The sequence below is a fragment of the Rhea americana genome, unplaced genomic scaffold (genome assembly GCF_003343005.1).
Source record: "Rhea americana isolate MKP2758 unplaced genomic scaffold, rheAme1 scaffold_75, whole genome shotgun sequence".
NCBI lineage: Eukaryota > Metazoa > Chordata > Aves > Rheiformes > Rheidae > Rhea > Rhea americana.
Genome location: NW_028186923.1, coordinates 2,623,785 through 2,645,715, shown reverse-complemented (window position 1 = coordinate 2,645,715; position 21,931 = coordinate 2,623,785). Strand labels below are relative to the sequence as shown.

General features: G+C 50.2%; 1 protein-coding gene across 5 annotated transcripts in view; it reads right to left on the bottom strand.

Moving 5' to 3' along the window:
- Positions 1–9,453: 9,453 nt before the first annotated feature.
- Positions 9,454–21,931, bottom strand: part of ZBTB7C (zinc finger and BTB domain containing 7C) — a 186,778-nt gene continuing 174,300 nt past the window's right edge. For all 5 annotated transcript variants that reach the window (XM_085322169.1, XM_085322170.1, XM_085322171.1 and 2 more), the window contains 2 exons: positions 20,564–21,763; positions 9,454–13,893 (listed from right to left, as the gene is read on the bottom strand). In XM_085322169.1, the coding sequence (XP_085178295.1) occupies positions 13,257–13,893; positions 20,564–21,747 (1,821 nt within the window). In that variant the 5' untranslated portion in view covers positions 21,748–21,763 and the 3' untranslated portion in view covers positions 9,454–13,256. The remainder of the gene's footprint in view (positions 13,894–20,563; positions 21,764–21,931) is intronic.

The following is a 21,931-nucleotide window of genomic DNA, read 5'->3' as shown; positions in this document are numbered from 1 at the left end:
GATTCTGACAAGCCTCCTCCTGATGCTGTAGCCTTCTTACCGCAGGATCCTATGGGACAGGCATGGAAGGTTGCTGAATGGGCTGACCATCCATTCACTTGGTGCTGTGAGCCATCTCTACTGCTGAGATGACAGGGCCTTCGAGAAGGGCCTGTCTGCGAGAGCTGGGCCTCTTCAGCCTGGGGAAGAGAAGGCTGAGGGAGGATCTGATCAATGTGTATAAGTACCTGAAGGGAGGGTGTCAAGGGGACAGGGACAAACTCTTTTCAGTTGTCCTGTGTGACAGGGCAAGAGGCAATGGGCAGAAATTGAAGCACAGGCAGTTCCGCCTGAGTGTGAGGGGGAATTTCTTCCCTGTGAGAGTGACGGAGCACTGGCACAGGTTGCCCAGAGAGGTGGTGGAGTCTCCTTCTCTGGAGATCTTCAAGGCCTGCCTGGATGCAACCCTGTCTACCATGCTGTAGGTGACCCTGCTGAGCAGGGAGGCTGGACTAGATGACCTCCAGAGGTCCCTTCCAACCTTACTGATTCTATGAAGGGCCCAGAGGAAGGGTCTAATCCAGAGTTGATCTAGAGYAGCTCTGGTGGTAGCCAGTCTGTTTTCCACCAGCAGGAAGATTGCTTTGCTCAGGTGGAGCTCATATCATCTAAGCGGAAGAGGGTGAACCTGCAAAGACGCTTTGAAATAGCTACTGCTGAATTTATACCTGGACTTTCATTGGAAATACTCCACTCTTGCCTTCCCCTGCAAGTGTTTCTATGTGAGTCTGGCTGAGGGGTCTTGTAYCTCCGGAGGCAGCTGCAATGGAGCTGACATGCAGAGGATACAGGACTTTCCTGTATCCTCTTTCCCAGAGTGTTTCRTTAAAGTGTTCTTAATTAATATCCAAGGGGGTGTGGGAGTGCAAAGCAGTCCCCATCTTTTTTGCTGCTGCAGTAACTGGATGATGTGCCAGCTCTTCCAGAACGCCTGAGGATTTCCTAGGCCTGACCAAGCAGATTCACTAATGGCTCAGGAAAAGTTTGTAGCTTTTGAAATAACGTCACAGCAAGGCAGAACAGCAGGACAGTGAGGAAGAGGTGTTTCTTTTGTTTTGTTGGTTTATTTGGGGAATGCTGTTGGATTCTTACACGCATAGGACAAAGGTGCAAAACAGGTGCTTCATCAACCCTTTTGCCCAAGACCTCCTCATAGACTGTGTCTCCTGCATCTGTAACGTGCCTTCCATGTCTGTTCAGATTGCTTGAGTCCTTCTGAGAGCCAGAACACCTCGTCTAATGATGGTCCCAGAGAGATCTTCCATCATCATTGACTTCCTTTTCCACTACCACTGATACTCAGTGTTTTCACACTTGCAAGCAGGTGAGGGGAAATTTCTTCCCTGGGAGAGTGACGGAGCACTGGCACAGGTTGCCCAGAGAGGTTGTGGAGTCTCCTTCTCTGGAGATCTTCAAGGCCCACCTGGATGCAACCCTGTCTACCATGCTGTAGGTGACCCTGCTGAGCAGGGAGGTTGGACTRGATGATCTCCAGAGGTCCCTTCCAACCTTACTGATTCTATGATTCTATGAAACAAGGAAAGCTGGATTTAGAGAGAAAATCATRATCTACCTCACTGAATGATGCAGAATATGTTTACCCAGGTCATCTGTGGCCAGTATGTTCACGTAGGTCCCTGTCTTCACAAACACTGAGTAAATGTTTGTCCCTTACCACACCACTCTGGATAAATCACTGCCAAATCAGGCAGCTGAATCCCAATTTAGGTGCCTATATCCAAAACCCAACCTCTGAAAATCCATGTTCAGCCATGGCTAAACTGGARATAGTGACATTGCAAGCACTTTGCTCTGTGTAAGCAGAGCTCTCATAGGAGCTGGGTGGCTGTTACCACTGAGACCCAAGCYCAAGCCCTGCTCAATTTGCCAAGCAGAGTGGGCCTTTACCTGTGCTGCTCCAGTAGACAGGCCTTCTGCACAGTCTAGGAGAGCATCTGCTGGGGTCTGGCTGAACCATCCAAATCACTGCGGTGGCATTATGTTTTCCCCACCACCACTTTGCATTTGTCAAGCCTGAGTTTCATCTGCCATCCTCTGGCCTGCTYGCTCCATGCCATGAGCCCTCTGCTCCTTTGTGTTCAGCTCTCCTGAAAAACATGCATCATCTGCTTTTCCCTTTCTGAAAGGATTTCTGCATATTTTTAATGATGCAGGTCTCACTGAGATCTGCTGGAAGACTCTGCTGGTGATTTCCTTTCAGATTGGGGGACCTGGAGCACTACTCTGCAAGCCGGGATTTTCTCGGGCACCTTTGGCTTSTAAGGAGGCAGAATTTGGGCACAGATATTTTTTCATAGTCTCCCCTTTTAACTTCAGTTTGCTACCATAGTGCTGTTATCTGTAAAAATGGAAGTAGTGATGCTGATGTCACACATAAATGATCTAGCTAGCATTGCTCTGTCAGTGTCTCCCCAAAGCATAAGGATTTATAGACCTGTTTTCTCAGTCAAAAAAAAATGAATATTTCATTTTCTCTCCCAAGACATAATAGTTTCCACTGAGAATGCCAGTGTCCCCCACCACTGCGCTTCCTTTGATTAGGAGAGAGCTATGACAGGACATTTCTCTTCAGCCCAACCATGTGTTTTACCTTCTCACTAATCAAAAACATCCCTGTTATTCCTCTCACAAGCTGGCACAGACTCCCACCCCAGCTTTCCTTTGAAGTCACAGTTTCTGACTTTCACTATCTGTTTTTCCGTCTTTGTGAAGGAAGAGATCATCCAAGGGACACGAATATATGCACACTGGAGAGACCTCCAGCTCTAAACAGGAGCACARGCAGACAGGGTTGATAAAACAGTATTTGCTCTTCATTTCTGAGGCGCAACCTTACATAACTCTCTGCTCACACATAGTTTTCATCACTACCAGGCAGGGCAGGAGGGTGAGTGCCACATGGAAAGCAGGCTAGGCTTTCAGGGGCTGAAAAGATCTCTAAAAACAGATCTGTCCTCTTTTCTCAAACTACTGTAGACATTGGGGATTTCTTAGGACCAAAACCCTTGGGTATCATCACAGCACAGGACTGGAGACTGCGAATGCTGAAAGCTGGTCTTGGGGGGAAGGCACRCTGGGAAAGAAACTGCCACTTTCTATGAACTAAAACCCTCCCAAATATTACTAGTGCTCAGGGTATTTTTCTAAAACATCTCCTCCAGCTCAACTAGAAGTTACTGGTTTGATGCATGAATTTGTTTTGGCAGAGCAGAAATTAGCCAACMAAAACAGTTGCCAAATCTTCTTCTRTAGTCAGTGGAAAGAGGCACTTCCAAGGTATGTTTTATTCTACCTTAGACCTTTGTCAAAGGACATMTGAGGTATAGCCAAGGAATAAAAATAGGAGTTTTTCCTTGGAAGTACCTTTCTCAAGGCTATGTACAGACAGAGCCYAGATGCCAAAGCTATAGGGAGCTCGTGCCAGGTGAGATGCCACCTCCTGAGGGAAATCCTATGTTTTGCAGTACAGAAGAGCTGAGTAGAGGATCATAGTGACATGAAARTCGTAAATGCCAGCCACATGCAAGGGTTAAGGCTCTATTTCACTCCCTGGACAGAGAAGGAAGCAAAATCAGTCCTTCAAATTTCAAGGTTCTGGTGGATTTACGATATAAATTATTCATTGCCCTAAACAAAGACATTCCTTATCTACCTCATCTCTACTTTCCTGAGTAATAAATATGGCTGCAATTATTTCTGGTGCAGAAGAGCCAATAAAACGAATCATCTCCCATAAACCTTTCCTTCTGTATCCTATTTTAAGGGCAGTAACAAAAACACATTGCTGGAAGCTCATTTCAAACATTCTTCAATGAATGATGAAGACGCCGGAGGACAATGTGCACACAGAAATCCTCTTAGGCTTTGGTCCTGCACCAGCAAAGACAACCTCAAAGCTGTTCAGCAATACCAGCTGAAATTAAGGCTTGCACGATTGGATTTTGTATCTCATTCAGGCAGGACGAGCGCTTATGTACCTGCAGTGTTGCAGGGACTTGGCCTCACCCTCACCTACATGCACAAGGCATAACTGCCTGGCTGKGTCCTGTATCTACTGATCCACCACRGCATGAGAAACAGGCCACCACCAGGAGGTGGTGTCAGAGAGGTCCTCTACTGATGCAGAAGACAGAGGTGAGGTTGGACAAAGAGACTTCTGATAAGCAGTGCTTATTTTGTTGTGGTACCAAGATGTGCTACCTGAAAACAGGGTTAGTTTTGGTGCCTACCTAGGGCATGGGGGTTCATCTCCCCTTAGTCTGAGTATCTCAGTAAGGAGACCTTCACTTGAGCGCAACCTGACTCAGGCATTGCGCTTGGGCATGTACAGTGAGGCAAGGTGAATTTATAGGATAACATGATACAGCAGGTTAATGCAGAGTGACATAGAGGGAAAGCTGGTGGCCACAGGGACACATTATCCCTCTCCACCTCACAGCATGAGGATCTGCACAGCAAGGGGGACAATTTTCTCTCTGTACCGCCACCCCTTATCCCCCAGTATTTTCTCTTTCCCAGGCTYCTGCAGCTCCAGCTGTCCCACCAACTCTCCTTTCAGGCATTTTTACCACTTTACTTACCTCCTTAAGTCACAGCAATGCRGTCAGACTATGGATCCTCACTGTCAGCTGAGATACAGGTTTTATACAAATTAACCATTCACACCTGATTCTCATTTCTTCTTAATTGCCTTTTCCTACCGCTTCTGTGTCTGCTCCTTGTTTCAGCTTTTGCACCTTTCATGCTTTTCAGTGCTTGGAGCTGTCCCCTGTATCTCATCTGTTCAATATCTTCTCTCCCTTTCAAATCTATTCTCTAAAAACATTCTTTCTTGCATCCTTTCATACTCCATACCTTTATAAAATAAGAGATTAGACAGTAGAGTGACTACAGGGATTAAGTGTTCCTGGGACGTTACAGTCTGGCTTTAGGACTATAATGCTTTTCCCTTTGGGAGCCATTCCCAAAGGGATTATTTGAAGTCTACTGACCCTAGCCTCCCATCCTGCCATGCTCTGGACACATTAATTACACCAGAACTGTGCAATGTAAAATTTTTGCCCACTGGAGACGTTCTCTGGGCAGCCGGGCATCCCTTGGGGCCAACAGCAGATGTGCGTGCGAGAGCGCCGGTAGGTGCCCACCGGCTGARGCACGGCAAGACTCGCCTCACCCGCACGGAGCAGGGCTCCGCGGTGACATTAGCTCCCTCATCCCTCCCTCCCTGTCCCTCTTCACAAATCCCACCGTGTCCTTGGAGCAATTATGGCGCTAGCAGGGAAGCGTCATCCCAATCAATAGGGCTAATACGGGCTCTCACGCTGGGCTCCCTCGGCAGCGCGCAGCGGAGTCTCAGATTAAGCAGTAATCCTCACCACAGCCCGCAAAGATGGATAAAGTCATCATTTCCATTTTACAAATAGAGCAGCTAAGGCAGAAAGATTAACTGCCTTCCTTCCAGGCTGCAAGGAGTTGGAGCCTTATTCCTGAGCTCAGACGTAACAAGTTTCACCCTGAGCAGGAGGAGAGGACAAACTACAGATATGGGTTGGGTATCGCAGTGTGCTTGGGGTAGGCTCATGGGAGAAGAGTCAAGACAGTTTATTGAAATATAACAGCACACACCTAAATCTGGCTTAGGTCCCTGCATCATCTGAGGTCAAGTCTCTGGTTTAGGCATATAGATTGACAGATTTTTCACCCTGAAATGGAACTTTGTGGACATCTTAGCTAACCTTTTGCATGACGCAGGCCGACATCTTCTCATCGGTATCTGGCTGAGTTACTGAGTCCACAGGGGAATTAGTGTCCACCCCATGTTAAAGGCTGACAGAAATGGAGAGTTTGCCCCTTCTTGGGCCAAATAATCAAAACTCCWTCTTGGGCTGATAACCAAAGGGATAATGCATGAGAGGAGACAGTCCAATATATCCTCCTTCCCCAGACACTGCAGAGAAACAGGCACTTTACAATTTATTTGACCTGCTTCAGATGTTCACCTTGGAGGGAATCACATCTGCTGGTGTCCTCTTGGCTGTAAGAGGAGCCTAGGTGATGAGCTYTGATGTAGGTGTCTCCGCTGGTGGTGTTTAACCCCAGATGAGACTAATCCCCCTCCTTTCATCTCACCCTTTGCTGCCATGCTGACAGAAGATGCTCCCAAAGCACAGGAGCATCCAGCATGGCCACTCCGATTTGAACATGACATTTGTCCAAATGTTGGAAATCTCATTGCATAAGTTTGCACATGCAGCTTCCTGCCAAACTGAGTAGGAGAAACACATTGCAAAAGGTCAACATTCCCTTCTGCATTCGCACCAGCTCCCCTTTTGGCTGCCCCATGCAAGCTGGCCTTGTGCAGCTCCTCCTGCCTCCGCATGGCCAAGGCTCGTCCCTCCTACCCTRCCTGCTGCAAGGATCTCACCAGGCTCTTGCACCCACTAAATACCCTTCCCCAGTCTGGCAATGTGTCACACACCTCTCCAGGCCCCAACATCTAAAGCTTACCAATCCCAAGGACTCAGCTGTCAGTTTTCCTTCCCTTAATGATGATACGAACGCTCCCCACGTGACTCCACTGGGGTTTCTGGGAGAGCATATGGCTCGGCATATGGGGAGTTAATACAGCAGCTGGCACGGAGCCTTGTGGGCTTCAGCGCAGCAACCACACAGGTCTGCTCCAAACGAGAAACTCACGTGCGGGACGTGCATGCGTCCCTCGCTTTCAACATGCCTTCTCAATTAGACGGGTGGGCAGCGGCGGCTGCTTCTCCCTCCCGGCTGCTGCGGGTTGACTCTGTCGCTGCTCATGGGGGCACATGGGCAAAAGGGGTTTTGCTCTTTATTAGCACTGAGAGTCATCCCCACATGCTTTCTCCTCCTCTTTCTCTCAGTTGCTTGTTTTAACCTTTCCGCCAGGAGATGATCATCTTCAGAGACCTCGGCGGGAGTGTGGATGGGTGGTTAAACCTGCCTACTTTCTTGCCCAGCTTGCTCCTGCTAGGCCAGGGATGAACCTCGCTCCSGGACCTCCCTCCTCCGAGTCCTCTGACTTTCTGCTAAAGCCCACCTGGGTACATTAATGGACCTATTTGTTCTCGTGACAGCCTTGGCCTTTAGCTTACACAGCCTTTTTCTTTCCGTGGGGTTTCCCTCAGTATATTTCTAGAGAGCAATCACATCTTCTCTCTGCTCATGACCTAAAAAAGACAAGCTGCTTTAGTCTTTTTCCCCAGCAAAGACTTCCGCTTCCCTTTCGCTTGCTGTTAACTCTGACATGCACCTGTGCAAGCAGGGTTGCAAGGGCGGGCTGGCACGTTTGGGTACGTGCGCGCTGCAAGGTAGCGTCCTGCTTGCCCTCAGCTCGCCCGTCTCTCCACGGCAGATCGTCTCCCACGCGTCCCGCTCTTCCCTTTCCTTTTTCTGCATCCTCTCTTCAAATCCTCATGCCTGTTAGTCCCTGCTTKGCTGGAGCTCGCAGCCCCGTCCTGGCAGCGCGTGGTGGCTGTGGATCACGGCTCCCACTTGCTTTGCTTGTAGAGACCACAAATTAAGCAGGAGGAGGTGTAAAAAAAAATGGTTACGAAGTACCTTGGGAGATCTTAGTATTGCCAGCTTTTTTTTCAGTGATTATCATTCRCCCTTTTGGACCTCTCTGCAATACCAAGGGCTGGAAACATTTCCTAAAAATTGGATAAATGAAGCTGGAGGTTCTGGAGAACTACAATACCTTTAAGGGCTATGCCTTAAATATTTCAGAAACGACATGAAAGTCTTGCTAAAACAGCAGGAGTTGGCTGCACTGAGAGTGTCCTGCTGTCATTTCAACAGCGCCGTGCGTGGCTCTCTGTGCCTGCAGATGGGCTGCTGGCATTGAGGTGACCCCAGAGCGGCCCGTGACGGTCCCTGGCGCCGCTTTGGCGACAGAGCTGTCACCGGGCCACCACGGGAGGGCAGTGCGAGTTTGAGAGTGCCGGGAACCCGGCAGAGACTGGATGAGCCGAAATGGGAGGAAAAGCCCCAAACCGTGCTGGCRGCGCTGATTTTGTCTGCAGTGGGATCTCACACGGAGGTGTCCACCATCGGTGTCACCTGCCCRCCTAAGAAAACCCCAGGTGTTTAAAGAGGGGCACAGCAAGCTATGCCAAGCTGTATTCCCTCCGCACGCTGGAAATCTTGGGCATTTCTGCATGATTTTCTTAATGAAACCAGCCCAAAGGCACCTGCGATCAGCGGCAGCTCGCAGGAAAGCCAGCGCTGGGGGGGCYGCAGGGAGCAGCTCGGCCGCTCCTCGCAGCGCTGTTAAGGACGTAYGAGCCGCTCGCTGCTTCGGGTAACAGTTTATTTTCTCCAGGGGTGGCAAATGTGCAACAGGTAGGTTTAGAGCACTGCCATTTCGTTAGCCAAGGGGAGTCGCGACCCAACAACAGACCGAAACAAAGGAATCGAAGAGTCTACRGCCCTACAGCAACTAGTGCAAGTCRGGGGAAACGTCCGTTCGACACAGGAAAACAGGGAGAAAGATCTTTCCAAGCCACAGGTATTTTCTGCAGGGCTGCGAGGGCGGCTACGCTGCTCGGGGAGGCGAAAGGTGGCAGTGAAGCAGCAAAGGTTGTTCCTTTGCTTTTTCAGTATTTCCTTTCTCCCGAACCACTGCCAGAAGATGCTTTTGCACAGCTCTCTAAAGGGTCACGAGCACCGGGCAGGAGCCACCTTTGCTGCTTAACGCCCGSCCCGTCGTGTACAAGGGACGTCTCCTTCTTGTGGCAACGCTCGGCGAAAGCAAACATGGTCCAAAGCAGCATCTCCCCCGCGCCGTTTTCCCCACCGCGGTCTGGATTATCCAGCAGGTACCAGCAGCTGGTTAGGAGCACGAGTGTAGCCATATGCTGCTGCTAACAAGCATTTACTGAAGCTGGTTTCTTTCTGCGATTCCCATGTGCCTGATTAGCGCACAGSCCCTCTGAGCAATTTTCAGATTTTCACCTTTTTCTCTCCCTCCCCCTGAATYTTTCCTTTTCCTTTTTGGCATTAAAAAATATTAGAGCCAGCCAGCAGAGGAGCGTAAGAGTGGGTTCAAAACCACACGATTTTCTTTTTTAAGAATAATAATCTTCAGAAATGTATTAAATGGCTAAAATGTGATTCATTTTTTTTCCTGTGATTTTTTTTTCTTTTGCTCAGAAACACCCCGCTTGTTTGGACCGTGCTAGCTTGCGAAGCCCAGGCTGCGGCTGCCCCCCGCCAGCACCCGCTGCGCTTCCCTGGCYGGGGCTCCAGCCTCTGTTGGGGGGGTGCCCTCTCCCCTGGGCACAGGAGGATTTTGCATATGTGTTTTTTACAGTATTTTTTTTTCAGATGTATTTTTCTTTGCAGATTTGTGAGCGACTCCGCAGGGTTACGCTTGCCCAAGAGCTCCCCGCTGTGGGCTGGCCGGGCCGAGCTGGTCCCTGCTGGCGGGGCCTGGAGCCCTGGMGAGCTCCAGCCCGGTGCCCGCTGTACGGCACGTCCGGGCTTTCGGCACTGCTCGTGGAGGGAGAGGGAAGGGAAAGGAGCAGCGGTGGCAGGAGCCCCCGGATGCTTTGCTGGGCCTGTGGTGGGGCGTGTAAGCCATGGGCCCGAGTCTCGTGCCCAGGCTCGAGAGGACAGACTGGCCCTTCGTGCCCCACACTGTGCCCAGATGGGCTGATGTTAGTGGGCTACTGAACACCTCACACATTGATCCGAGCTGGGCATTAGTCCCACACCGTGGGACCTGTGGCTGTGCATTATCCAGAGCTGGGACCTACTGGTAGATAATGGTCTGCATCCACCCTACCCTCTGCCTGCCTGGAAGAAGGTAGTTTCATCTGAATGGCTTGTTGGGAATGATCCCAGAGCTGTACTAACATCACACACAGGCCTGGGAAGTGTTTGAGATGGGGCTACTTGACCCTCGTCCTGCTGGGGACTGCTTTGACAGCTACAGCCCAGCCTGGACCACAAGTGACAAGTGCCACCATGTCAGTGTGCCTGTCTGCTGTTGAGCCACCTCCTCCTGCAAGCCGGTATTCATGATTACCATAACTTTCCCATGTATTTCCAGAGACRGCTGAAGGATCCCATAGCCAACTGTGACACCTGTTTTTCATGAAGTAACTGTGATCTGGCAGGTCTTAGGTGGTCTGGTGAACATCTGGCTCCCCAAACACTGGTAATGTCAGTAGATTGGCAGGGCAGAGGAAGAGCTATACCTTACCTTGCTATAGCATAGGAAAGTGAAGCAGTTAGTYCAAGCTAGTTTTCCAAACCACACTAGTAGATAGGCAGGTGCAGTCAAAGGTGATTCATCCCATTCTTGGGAGGTCCAACGTAGGTGGGATGAATCACCTTCCAGCAGGTACCTACCTCCCTCCAGAAGAGTGCAAGTTTAGATGAAGACTGGAATTCAGCTTGTGGATTAGGACACYCAAACTTCAAGTGTCAACATGTAGGTATCCCAGTGTGCTCAAGGTGTCTGTTACTTAACTTAGAAATGGCTGAACGAAGTGGGGTGAGCCCCAACATTCATACCTAGTGCCTATTTTCCGGGCGTTCGCACCTCTTTCARAAAGAAGCATTAAAATAACAAGGAAATTCTGCAGCTCCTTAGCTGCAACAAAAATTGCATGCCCTGTGTTAGTATTAGATGTGTGCTCAAGTATCTGCTGCAGCCAGGCCGTGGTGAGAAGACAAGCAAGAAGCCACTGTGCCAAAGCTTAGTGCTCCTCATGCCTGWGTCGACTGGAGAGAAACTGCTGTGGTAGAGGACCTGGTGGGGGAAGTATGGAGAGCAGAGCCCCGAAGGAATGCTCTCCAAGCTTGACCAAGCACCCACATTGATACCTGTGGCCTGGAGTCACCACACAACATAGAAATGGGAGAAACAGGGTTTGCTATAGTCCTCCCTCCCTGTCCCCAGCGTGCGCTCAGCCAGCAACCAGCTACGTACAACCCAAACCAACGCAGTCCGGGAAAATCAACCTTAACTTGTTTATSGTCATCGGTGTTGCCACGCAAACAGCTTCCTTGAGCCAGAAACATTACTGGCCAGATGCTTAAATAATGCGTCATTGGCTTCTCTTTCAAAAAGTACCTTTGGAAAGAGTCAAATTTGGATGTTGGGCAAACCTGAGCAAGGATGAGCACAGCTCAACCGGCTCACCTCTGGCATGCCGCGCCACTCGGCTTCTCGAGCGGCTTGGCCTTCCCAGGTTTGCAGAAGAACCAAGTCTTGCTAAGATTTTCAGAGTACAATTAATACAGTTTAATAAATACGTAAAAGGATTGAGTCTTTCTTTTTTCTTTCGGTTTCTAGCTTCAATAAAAGTTAAGGATGATTGTCCCGTGAGTAACTAAGGCAAATTTGTTTGCATGTGTTGTCGCTCTCTCTCCTTTTTTGTTTTTTCTCCATTGTTTTGTACATAAAGCAATCACATAAAAATAGTTATAAATAGAAAAATTGCAAAGGTTCTCCCCCATAGACAAATAGGAAAAAACCCAAAAACAAACCAACAAACAAATCGAGACAAAAAAAAMCACCTTGCTTCAAGTTCTTCTAGATTATACAGTACTCAGCATCTTTGGATACTTTACAATGACTCCAAATCGTAGACAAAAAACACCTGAAGTAACCAGTCATCTGCAAAATGTAGTTTGTATAAGAAGTCGATACAGATTTTTTTTTTTTTTTTTAAAAAAAAAAAGTCTGATGTAGTTTTAAGAAGTCTTTTTTTCTTTTCTTTTTTCTTCTCCACTGATTTGTTGCACACAGCGTCTCTGCGGATGTGTTTTGGGGAGGAGAAAGCTAGTGTCGGGCAGCTCCTGGAGATCGCTCGCTTCGGCGTGGTGCTCCCCGACCGGCCAGGACTCGCTCCTGCCCCGGCGCGAGGGGCGCGGGGAGGCGCCACATCCCGCCGCACCCGCTCCCGCGGCGAGCCCCTTGCTCCGCTGCGCCCTCAGGGCAGCACCAGCAGCGGATAACCCCAAATAATAACAATAATAAAAAAATAATAAAAAAAGAACCTACGGTCCTCTCGTTCCCTTTGACTCTGCTGACGGCGGAAGGTAACAGTAGAGAGCAAGCCAAAAAAAAAAAAAGAGCCCGAATTTTTAACATTTACATTTTTTGAGCTCTGGGTTTATGTCAGCCAGCCAAGCTGCTGGCAAGTCTTCCTCGCCGAAGTCCCGCTCTGAAGGTGGAGGCGCTGGGCCGGCGGCTGCCGGGCCGAGCGAGGCTCGCTCATGTCCCTGCAGACATGAAAATACAGGTGCAAAGGTTTTCTTTTTTTTTTTTTTTTCCCTCTCAATCAGAATTGCAGCTTTGGTGATGTCCAAGTGCGTTATAAATTTCTGTCACCAAAATATATATAGAAGTTATTTTTTTGGAGGGGGGAAGGGAGGAATTAAGGACACACATCCAGCAGGCGCGAGGCCTAGTGAGCTGTTCTGCCTCTTTGGTTTGAACCGGCTTTTTCGTTTCAATGTTCCCCCGCGCTTGGCATTTGCAAAGCGAGGGTTAGAAAAACAGAGAGAGAGAAAAAGAAGGAACAAGCTCAGAATCGAAACATTTCCCCTCTCCCCCCCATCCAAAAAAAAACTTCACTTTTTTTTCAAGCGACTGCAGCTACAACGCTCGGAACGGGGTTCGGTTCTCCTTCGGGAATGTTGAAACAGAACCAAAATAACCCAAATTCTCCCCCAGCTTTGCTCCTGGATGATACTCAGCCTCTTTTTCTTTCAGGGTCCCAACTCATCTGGGACGGCGGGAGCTTTCGGCAGCCCCGAAGCTGTCGGAGGCGCGTGCCGTGCGGCGGCCGGGAGCCCGGCCCGGCCGCAGCGCCAGTGGCTCCCCTCGCCTCCCTCGGGCTCCCTTGTCGAGTAAATTTGGGATTTAAAAACCAAAATAAAGCAACCAAAAAAGAGAAATCCCCAGAAAGTCCYGTTGACCGAAAGGGCCGAGGAATGTCACGTATCGGAAGGAAGCCCGGACGGCCCGTCCGTGCCCAGCGGGTGGCTGGAGAACGGCCGAGGCCTCCCCAGAAGAGCCGTCCGGCGGAGACGGCCGCGGGCTAAGGCAAGCGACGTTTTCGGGGGCGCCCAGGGSAGCGGCAGCGCCGGCCGGGCCGGCGGCGCGCGCACAGCTCCCTTCTCGGCGGCGGAGCCCTCCCGGGGCCGGTTCAGTTGCCCGCCTCGGAGATGGGGGCCACGTGGGCCAGCCCCGCCAGGCCGCTGAAGCCGGCGCTCCAGGGGTCGGGCAGCGGGAAGAAAGGCTGGGCCGAGAGGTTGTCGTTACGGCCCAGGGCGAAGGCGAAGATGCCCGCGTTCCTCTCCATGTCCAGCTGGGCTCGCCTCAGCAGCTTCAGCTGCGTCTCCTCGAACCGGCTCTCCAGCTCCTGCAGGCTAAAAGCGTCCTTGGTCCCGCCGAGGAAGTGCTCGGGGCTGGGGCCGGGAAGACACACGGGCCCGCCGCCGAGGTGGCCGCCCATCTCCTGCAGGGCGGGCGGCACGGCGAAGCCCTTCTCGCCCGGCGCGCCGCCGGGGGCGAAGAGCAGGCCGGCGGCCCGCCACGCCGCCGGCTTGCGGCCCCGCCGGGGCCGGGCTATGCGGCAGCTCTGGCGCTTGATGTGGCGGTGGAGGTGGTCGGAGCGCGTGAAGCTCTTGTAGCAGAACTCGCACTGGTAGGGCCGCACGCCCGTGTGGATGCGCATGTGGTTCTTCAGGTCGTAGTTGTGCACGAACTTGGCGTTGCAGTGGATGCAGAGGTAGGGCCGCTCGCCCGTGTGCTTCCGCATGTGGATCTTGAGCTTGTCCTGCCTGCAAAACAAGAGCCCGGTCAGCGAGGCAGCAAGGGATGCGGTGGTATCCCCCCTCTGCCAAATCAGGAGAAAGAAAATGGATTTAAAACCTCARAAAGATGAGAAGCGGTTATAGGAGCTGAACCACCCAGAGCCACGGTCCAGGGTTGGTCCCCAGCCCTTGGACCAGCAACTCCATCCTTCAAGGAGGACTTTGGCCCTGTGATGGTTGGGGTTTGGTTTCATGGCTCCTGCAGCACATGCAAAAAAAAAAGGTGGAATTTGGGCCCGCTTGTTGGGCTTTTGGACCTCGCTGGGGTTCGCAGCGAGTGGAGGAAGGGCTGGCCTGCCCCATCGCTGCCGGCAYGCTTGCTGGGGCTGACAGCCCCAGCCCTTTAGGAGTTTGCAGYGACTTTGAAACGGCTTCATTGGAAAAGATGAAAAAAGAAAGGAATAAAGCCTAACTACAGATGGGAATACGCACGGAAGTATAGATTTGTTTCTGCTGGCAAATGAGGGAAAAGGTGATACGGGAGAGCATGGCAATTTGGGCCGGCACTGCTTAACGACRTCTCTCTCAGTGCTGAATTTCCTCTCACGCTTGCACTGACCACTGGGTGTCTCAGGAGCTTTCATCTGAAGCCGGAGCCGCCAGGCAGGCGAGAGTACGGACGGACGTGYGGGCACTGGTGGGCGCTTTGCCTGGGCAGCGCTTGGAGGGATAGCCTCCAAGGCCGGCACACCCTCCCTCRCACTTCCAGCCTCCCAGCTGCAGGGATTACACAAATTTTGCAGACGGTTTCTAAATGCAGCCACGGGATGGCATAGCATCCATCCCCAYGGCATTTATTTACAAAGACAGGATTTCTAGAGAGGAAACACCTAAAAGTAGCAAGAATGTTTTCCCAAGCTGGCCATCCAGTYGCTATTTTTTCCAATAAATAAATATTTGCTTCTGCAGTCTACAGAATCACAGCGAAGGCATGTGATTATAAAAAGCGAAGCTGCCTGAGCTGAGCCAAGTATGCCATCTAGATTGCACAAGTRGAGTTCAGCGCGGAAAGTAAGTAAACAGCAAAGTGAGAGTATTTATGCTGGTTTCTGAAACGCTTTTGGTTTGATCTCTCCGAGACATTAGTAATGTGGCTAAGAATACAGAGAATATATAAAGTCATGTTATTAATATACATAAAATATGAGAGCATGCACAGAAGTAAATATGTATTTACACTGGCAGGTCAAGCACTGAAAACATGCAAGGTGCTGCCTGCGCACTGAATTCTGCTACCCTGCCCGTGCACATCTTGAAATACTTTTTGGTGCCACCATCAAATCCTGCTGCTTTACACAAGCCCTGATGTCGTTCACGGCACAGAGCAGTACTGGTCAATCCAGTATGCGGGGGAGCCGCAGGCAGGAGTCCCGTGGGTCTGCACTGCACAAACTGACCGTTTGCTGCCAGTGTGGTTGCTCTGAAAGTCTCTAGCACAAAATAAGGAATCCAAGAAGGAAGCAGAGCGTCCCGAGAAGGAGGGTCACTTCTTCACCGGATGGCCCTTTACTGCCCTGGGAAAATCTGCCCCAGCCCAGCTCTGCACCTGCGAGATATTGCAGCTGCAGTGCAGGTGACAGAGATGCTCTCTGCCTGCACGACTTTTGGTTTTCTAAAGCTTGCAACTTCTTAAAATTTTTAGGGAGGCAGAGAAAGACCTCATGGGTCTTTCCATGCCAGTGCCAGTACCAGATCCTAAGTTCCCACTCCGAAGAGCCAGACCTGAGCTTTGCGAAGACACTGTTGTTCCATGGCTTTAGCATGGGCCCATTGCCCCTTAGCCTCGCTCTCAGAAAGTGCTGAAATTGGTTCTCAGAAACACACAAAGCAGCACGGAAAATTTCAGCCCAAATGCATCATGTTCAGCGATGTTACAAGCGGATGAAAACAGGGTCTCGTAACGTGAAGTGTTGGGAAATGTTAATAAAAAGCAGAGCTACCAGCCCCACCTATAATATAATTTAAACCTATATATGTAATGTTTAACCTAGCAGGATCACTTTTCCTAATAAACACGTAGTGTGCCAGGAYTGTAAAATGTAAATACAGGCAGAGCTTTTTCAGGCTATTACCAATCTCTGTCAGCACACAGGGAGAAACTCGATCCTTTGGTGCACACCTCTGCCACCTYGGTGGCCCATGGGCTATAGAATAAGAGAGGTTTTCTTGACTCTTTTTCTTCCAAAATACTAACTTTCAGGACATCCAGATGCACAGGCAGAGAAGTTCCCAGGAAAGGGCTAACCTGGGTGGTTAAATGCCGTCGCTCCTGCTGCCACCCTTGCTGGTAGGTTGTGTGTTTTGAGCAAGCTGCCAGGCCTGCGCCGGCTTTTACGGCTCTCTGCGCGACCCGTCCGCGGGAGGACGCGGCTCGCGAAGCGCGCGGCAGGCAGGATCGGCGCTCGGCTCGCGGCGCTCCGAGGCTGCGTGCCTGTGAATACCCTTAATGCAATTGCGTCGGGAGAGCGATTAGGGCTCTGCGAGCTGTCACAACACAAATAATACGAACAAATAAAGTTAACCTTTCTGGCTGGAGCAGTTTCTCCTTGAACACTCTGGGGCTGCCTTGGTGGAAAAGCTGAAATATTTGCAGTTTTCTTTAGTGCTTTAGCAGTGCAAACCAGCAGACCAGACCCTGAGCAGCCTTTGTTTAAGAAAATAATGATGAGCTATTAAATGAAGTCCTGCTTCCTGCAATTAGATGTCCACAACAGCCAGGGCTGATGCAGGGTCCTTGTGGCAGGATGTAGGGAACCCTCTGTATTTCCTCCAGTGAATTCTGTCCTACGCAGTGCTGGAGAGCAGAAATAAAGCACGGGAAGGATTAATGCAAGAATCCTGTTGAGGAGCCTGGGCTCGCTGCCTCCCTGCTCCGTGGTGCTCGGCTTTGCATCTCCCTGGGAAGGCACCGCTGGCTGCAGTGGGCGAGAGCTTGATGCTTTCAGGAAGCGGGAGACTCCCTGGGAGAGTGAAACATGTAACGCAAGCAGCCGCACGCAGGAAACCCCGGCAGAAAGCTGTGCTGACATCCCAACCGCTCCACTTCACTTCRATATATGTTACCCTCACAGTATAGCACTACATAGCTGAAAAATAAACTAAACCTGAACAGATGTGGGCTATACAAAGTGCTTCCAAGTGCATTAGGAAAAAAAAAAAAAAAAACAGCATTTTGAAACTTCTGCTTTACTCRGTGTGTTAAAGTAGGAAAAACTCTCCAGCCTTCAGCTCTGTGCGGGTTGGTGGGAACCTTCGCTTGGGCCCTGTAAATGTGCTGCATGTGAACGACTTYGTTCCAGCAAGTGATGATGCAAGGGGAGGGGGAGGCGGGGGACTGTGCCTTCGGGCAAGTCCTAATTTCCTCTGTGATCATTTGCTTGGTTTAAAGTTCTCCTGACCTCACACTTTGTATTTAGAAGCTGCCGAACATAAGGAGGGCATAAAGGAGCATGAAGTTTAAACATAAATTAGTAATGGTCCACGCTAGACCGAAACAGGGTGTGATGCTGTGCAAGTGAACACCCTTGGCAACTGCAGGCGTTTCCCCGCTCAAGACCAAATTTCCTTGCCTGTTTTTCCCGAACCAGGAACAGTAATACAGAATATGGCTATGGTTATGCGACCAGCTGTTAGCCCTTTTCAGCTCGACACCCCAAGGTGCTGAGGCTGGAGTCAAATCATGGGTGGCATTGACCACCTCTGACAGTGCTGGGTGCTGACTGCCACTTTGGCATGGCATGTGGCATGAAAAAGCCCAAGGTGCAGAGCTCAGGGGGACCGGCAGGCTGCAGGAGCAGACCCTCGCCAGCCAAAATGAAATGGGAACTGCGTCCACAGTTCGAAAACAACTTGAAAAGCCCCCAAGGAGGAGCAGCTCAAYATGCTATGGCTTTCTGAGCCCTCCCACCAGGCGCTGGGAAGACGAGCGCACCCAAACGCAAACTTGACGGGAGCTGCTCCAAGCGCACGCGGCAGAGTCCGGAGCCAGGAACAGCCGACGCGGCAGGGCCATCTCCATGYTATGTCAAGCAAATGATTAAGAGCAGCAATAAACAGCTTGTAGAATGTCAGCTCACTGGAAAGGACCTGCCTGCTGTGGGGCCTGTCTCCTGCAGCTGTGGGTTCTGCAGCCACCATGCTCTGGGGGCCAGGACCAGCTCYAGAAGGAAGCTCTGCCATGGCCAAGGACAAACAGTCATGGGCCATGGCCTCTCAAGCTGTTGCTGTTAGAGATACTTGGAGAGCTGTTCACAGCTACCCAGCACCTTGGCAAGGTGGGAACAGGCTTCGTGGCATCACTTGCTACCTCTCAAATGCTGGTTTAACCTGACTGTGATCTACCAAAGCCTGGCGCAGTGGTCAGGACACCCAGATTCTCACCCAAACCCTCCTGGTAGCTTTTGCAGTGACTGTGAGTCAATCCAACATCTCTCCGTGCCTCACTTTCCCCAAAACAATAGCTAACAATACTGCCCTTGTTTGTAAAGGACTTTGGGTGCCCTCTGGAAGGACTAAGCTCTACTATTCCTGTTACGAGACCTGCCAACTCATGTTACTTTCTTCTCTGCAATTATTACTAGAGCATCACACACAGGAGCAGTGACAAGGTCTCAGGAGAGACCTGGCCAAGCCCCAGTCATGGCCTGGCCTCCAATCTGGAGATATATCCACCGAGGTGACTCTGCTGCTCCTCCCGTTGCATGCTCCAATGGAGGAGCATGYATGCCCAGAACTGATGACTGGGTGCTGACACTGGTATGGGACACCCAGAGCTGGARCCAAACACCTGCAGTCAGGAATTAGCACTGGGCAATGACCTTTGGCTTGCAAATACCAGGGTGAGCCAGATCACGTTGCATATGTCCAGTCGAGGCATGATGCTCCACGCATTATAATACAGTGTCTGCTGAGCTAATGGAGTGGCACACAGGAATTTATTTTCAAGCCAAATCYTCATCATCTGCATAAATTCCACTTGAATATTATCACAGGGATGAAAGAAGAAAAGATTGGCTGAATTTGGGAGCACCCCTGGTGTCTGGCCATTGTCAGGAACTCRGTATTGCCTACTGAGCACATCTTTTTCCTCTGGTTCACTTGCCCCAGTCTAATAGGGCTCTCTGTCTCACATGCAGCCAGAAGCTGAAATACCACACTCTTGTCAGAAAGCTTTATTATTATGGCAAAGATTGTACTCATTAGATATTAATTATACCCAGCAAGAGCAGGTCCAAGAATCTATTTGCCTCTGTTCACTGATTAAACTTGCCCAGCTTTTCAGGGAAGGATTGCACGCCTTAGGTTTGTGCAGCCCTCTCAGAGCCTACTCCAATTCATCTGCTAGGCTGCAGAGAGGTGGTAAGACCACRAATTGGCACAGAGGGTGGATCTGAGCTTGCTCTCTCCACCCAGGCCTATCTTGGAGCAACCTGGCTTAAGGTTGGTTTTACCTAACTTGAAATATCTAAAAATTGGTTGCTTAATCTAAGTCACGCAGGCTGTCTTTGCAGTCAGTGATGGAGAAGCATCCCTTACTCATCTACCTTAGCATTGGCCAAACGCCTCTGAAGGTGCATCTCACCTCCCACTGGCCATGGTGCTGGACTCTGGGATGGCTGACGTTAGCGGTGATGAATCCCACCCTTGCAGACAAATGTATAACAATTAGGACCACTCTGGCCTCAGGACCACTCTGGCCTCAGAAAGTGCAAGCACTGTCATATTTAARCATGGGTGACTTGGTTGTGCTCTACACTGATGCCAAAATGACACGCAAAACCAAATTACATCCCACAGCTAAATGTCCTTCTTAACTCAGTGCACTCCCAGCATATTAGAGATGAAGCTTCTTTGGCTCTTTCACCAAAAGCAGCCATCTGTTTTCCACTGGTCTTAGGCACAAACAGCTCTTTCTGTTCCAACTGTGGCAAACTATGGTGAGGCTGAAAATCTTCTATTTCAGCTTTTGTCCAGTGAATGATTATGAGAGGTCATCCACAAGCCACTCAGATGCGTGGGTTTGTTTTCTTTCTTTTTCTTTCTCTCATTCTTTCTTTCTCTCTCCCTCCCTCCTTCTTTTTCAAAGAGATAGAGTTCAAGCCCTGTTTTTTTTGTTACTTTCTTTAAAGCAAAAGATGTATAGTCTAGGTGCCTGTGTCTCCATAGCCCTGCATTACTGCTGATATGGAAGCAACTGTGCTAGAACTCACCAAGAGAAAAACACTGAGGCAATTGCAAATGACCATCGTAGACCCAGCAGAGAAGTCACTGTGACTTCGATGAGGGTTAATACTCCCTTATCCAGAAAAAAATTGCTCCTACAATTGAAGTTCCTGCCTCTGCAGGTGGAAACTTCTGCCTTTCACTGACAAATCACAGCTCTTAGCCCTTCAGCTGCAGTAGCCACCTGCATCTAGGGGACAACAAACATGATGACTTCGGACCACCAAGTGCCACCATAAAGGTCTTCTCCTCTGCTGCCTGCCACTTGCYGCAGGGACAGGATACTGTCTCCCTTCATGACATCCACAGCCAGCCACCTGGTACAGCTACAGGGATCAGCCGTGGGTTTGGGACTCTGCCCCCTCCAGCTACTCCCRCCACCCTGCCAAGCATGGCAGAGACAACCAATGCCCACCTGGTAAAGCGGACTTCACAGATATTGCACATATACGGCTTCTCTCCTGTATGGGTCCTCATGTGCCGAGGCAGCTTTCCGGCCCCCATGATGACTTTGTTACAAATGGGACACTGCTGGGATGCCTTGGGCTTTATCTTCCTCTCTTCCTCCAGGGGCCATGGAGGAAAAACTCCTCCAAACTGGGTTGCACTTAGGAAATTGAGATAAGCACTATAGTCAGTCTCTGCCTTAATATGCCCTAAGGGAGCTGCTGGGCTGTTGGTAAACATGTCCTTGAAGAAGTCATTAGGGAAAGGAGGTGGAGGCAGGTCTTCCTTCTCCTCCTCTTCCTTGATCTTCCTCTTTTTGATCACCAGATCCAAAGGGCCATTGTCTACCTGTGGCTCTTCGAGCTGGGAAAARGAGCTAAAATCGCCATTCCATAGGTGGGGGAAGAAGTTAGGGGTGAAAGGAGAGAGAGCTGGCCTCCTTTCCGGGATGTTTGCCTTAGGGTACAAGTTCTCCCTTAGCAAGGACTCAATGGAGAAGTCTCGTATCACACCTAAGTGTCCAGATGAGTTATTGGCTGGATAGTGATTTGGAAAGTCTTTAGGTGCTTCTGTATATGTTTCTTCAGTAAGATCAGACTTAGAGGGGCTTTGGTGACAGCTTACTTCTTGGACATCAGTTAGGTTCTCCTGATTGACAAAATCCTCCACTTCCTCCTCCTCCTCCTCCTCTTCCTCCTCATCTTCATCTTCATCTTCATCATCATCTTCGTCCTCTTTGTCATCGTCCTCTTCTGCCTCTCTGTCAGGCTCCATGATTTCAAGGCATACGTTGATAATGCACTGAATCTCCAGCATCTTGGCAGCGCTGAGAATGTGCTTGACATTTGAGGTGGTGATGGTGAGGGTTGAGGTGTAAGCAAACTCGAGGATGGCAGAAAGTGCTTCAGGTTTGACAAAGTCAATCTCGTAAACATAGGGCTGGTCTGTTAAAGTGCCGGTAGTGAATAGTTTTTTGAAGTACTTGCTGCAGGCAGCAAGGACAGACCGATGAGTCCGGTACTCCTGGTCCTGTACAATGAGGATGACATCGCAGAGGAGACCATCATGTCGCTGCTCATTTAAACCACATAAGACTTCACTGCTGTGGTTCGGGAATGGGATCCCGATAAGATCTTCAATGCCATTGGCCATATTCTCATTTAGTGCCCTAGGACAAAACACAGACAGTAGAGCATTAGCAGGGGAGTCCCCAATCAGTAATATCAAAACGACCCTGCCTTCTCCCGCAGTATTCTCTCCACTGCACCACTTCCACCTCCATAATCACTCTCGGTTTCCACTGTCCCGATGTGTTATATCTCTATGTCACCTTTAC